General features: G+C 28.2%; 1 protein-coding gene across 2 annotated transcripts; it reads right to left on the bottom strand.

Moving 5' to 3' along the window:
- Positions 1 to 291: 291 nt before the first annotated feature.
- Positions 292 to 1,462, bottom strand: LOC112462576. Of its 2 annotated transcripts, none has more exons than XM_025028442.1 (4): positions 1,325 to 1,462; positions 885 to 1,215; positions 539 to 822; positions 292 to 459 (listed from the first exon to the last, which is right to left on the bottom strand). In XM_025028442.1, exons 1-3 carry the CDS (start codon positions 1,388 to 1,390, stop codon positions 575 to 577), a joined length of 645 nt encoding a protein of 214 aa, XP_024884210.1. In that variant the 5' UTR covers positions 1,391 to 1,462; the 3' UTR covers positions 292 to 459; positions 539 to 574. The 2 variants fall into 2 exon arrangements, with proteins under 2 accessions (XP_024884210.1, XP_024884211.1); XM_025028443.1 differs by having other exon boundaries at positions 885 to 1,205.
- Positions 1,463 to 1,468: the final 6 nt, after the last annotated feature.

The following is a 1,468-nucleotide window of genomic DNA, read 5'->3' as shown; positions in this document are numbered from 1 at the left end:
TTGTCAAAATGCTGAAAGATGGATGTTAATAAGAACAATAATCATTATTTGATAATTACTCTCTTGTATTAAAGTACTAAACAAAAGAATCTTTTACGATTATTCGTTAACTTAAACAGTTTAGTATATTTATATATTAATTTTATACATTATTGTATACATATTATTTTATATATTATTTATTTTTACTGATTAATTTATATTAATTATTTATTTATATTATTCTCTTCTTTGGAATAATTCTTAATGTTAGAAAGTTGGAAATAAATAAATATAAGTTTACTTACCTTGAACAACTTCATACAGCGCCAGCTTTTCAAAACATTTTTTGGATACATTTTTACCAGCTTTCAAAGTAAACTGTGCTGCCAATGTGTTCGAAATAAGTTTTTTCAGCACTTTATATACAGCTTCCTTAACATTGTCTTTAGGACCAATAATTTGACTTACGTAACATATCTGAAAAAATATCAGTATTTTTAAGCGAAAAAATGAATGTTAAAAAATAAACACATAACAAAAAGAATAATATACTTACAGTTGCTCCTGCATTATCATCTTTTGATAAATATTTTTAAAATTTTTTTAATTCTTCCTTTGTTGTCAATGGAAGTGCTGGAAAATGTGCTGGCCTTACTATTTTTTTTTCATGTGGAAGAAGAAAGCGATTTAATCTGCATACGTTCGTAATAAGCATATCTAATTTGCTACTAATTTCTTGGTTGGACACATATCGCGTAAAAGATGAGTCACGGTCTCTTGATATCTTTTCTTTAAAAGCTTTCTTATCATAGGTCGCTCCAGACACACCTAATACACTACCTGTGAGATAATTAGAACTTAATACCCGATAATTTAAAAAAAAAAATTAAAAAATATTTTACCTGATTGACGAGATGAACGGGGTGTAGAAGGAGAAGAAGTAAGTGCTGTTATATGAGAAGTAACTGGACTCATTTGACGTAATTCTGATGGAGAATATGCTTTACATATTGAAGATGGTGATTTTTCACCAGACGTATCCAATCCATAAATAGAATTATCCTTTGATATACTAGGTGTCTCTATATTTATTGATCTTGCACTTGTCTTTTGAGATACGTTATTATCTGCAGATAACACTTTTTTCTTCTCCTGAACTTCCGTTGAAAAATCTTTTCGCATAACATTAGGATCAAGATTTTCCTCATCTGTAGCATCAGATACTATTTTTGTCTGCAAACATTTAAAAAGATTTAAACTTTATATTATTAAACTTATATAAATAAAATTATGACTTATATATACATATCATGTTGCATATGCGACGTATAGAAATACTTACATCGTCTTCTATCATACATTTGTGTTTTTGTCTTGCTGTCTCTATGATTTTCGATTTGTTATCCATAGCTGAAGTTACCTTCTTTGCTTGACTTATTTTCGTAAGTAGGAAATCCTTTCTAGCTTCGTGATTTTGACGAGACGT

The sequence above is a fragment of the Temnothorax curvispinosus genome, unplaced genomic scaffold, assembly GCF_003070985.1.
Source record: "Temnothorax curvispinosus isolate PA1 unplaced genomic scaffold, ASM307098v1 QBEX01012528.1, whole genome shotgun sequence".
NCBI classification, from domain to species: Eukaryota; Metazoa; Arthropoda; class Insecta; order Hymenoptera; family Formicidae; genus Temnothorax; species Temnothorax curvispinosus.
The sequence above is the reverse complement of the archived record's forward strand: the minus strand, read 5'-3'. Positions and strand labels throughout refer to the sequence as shown.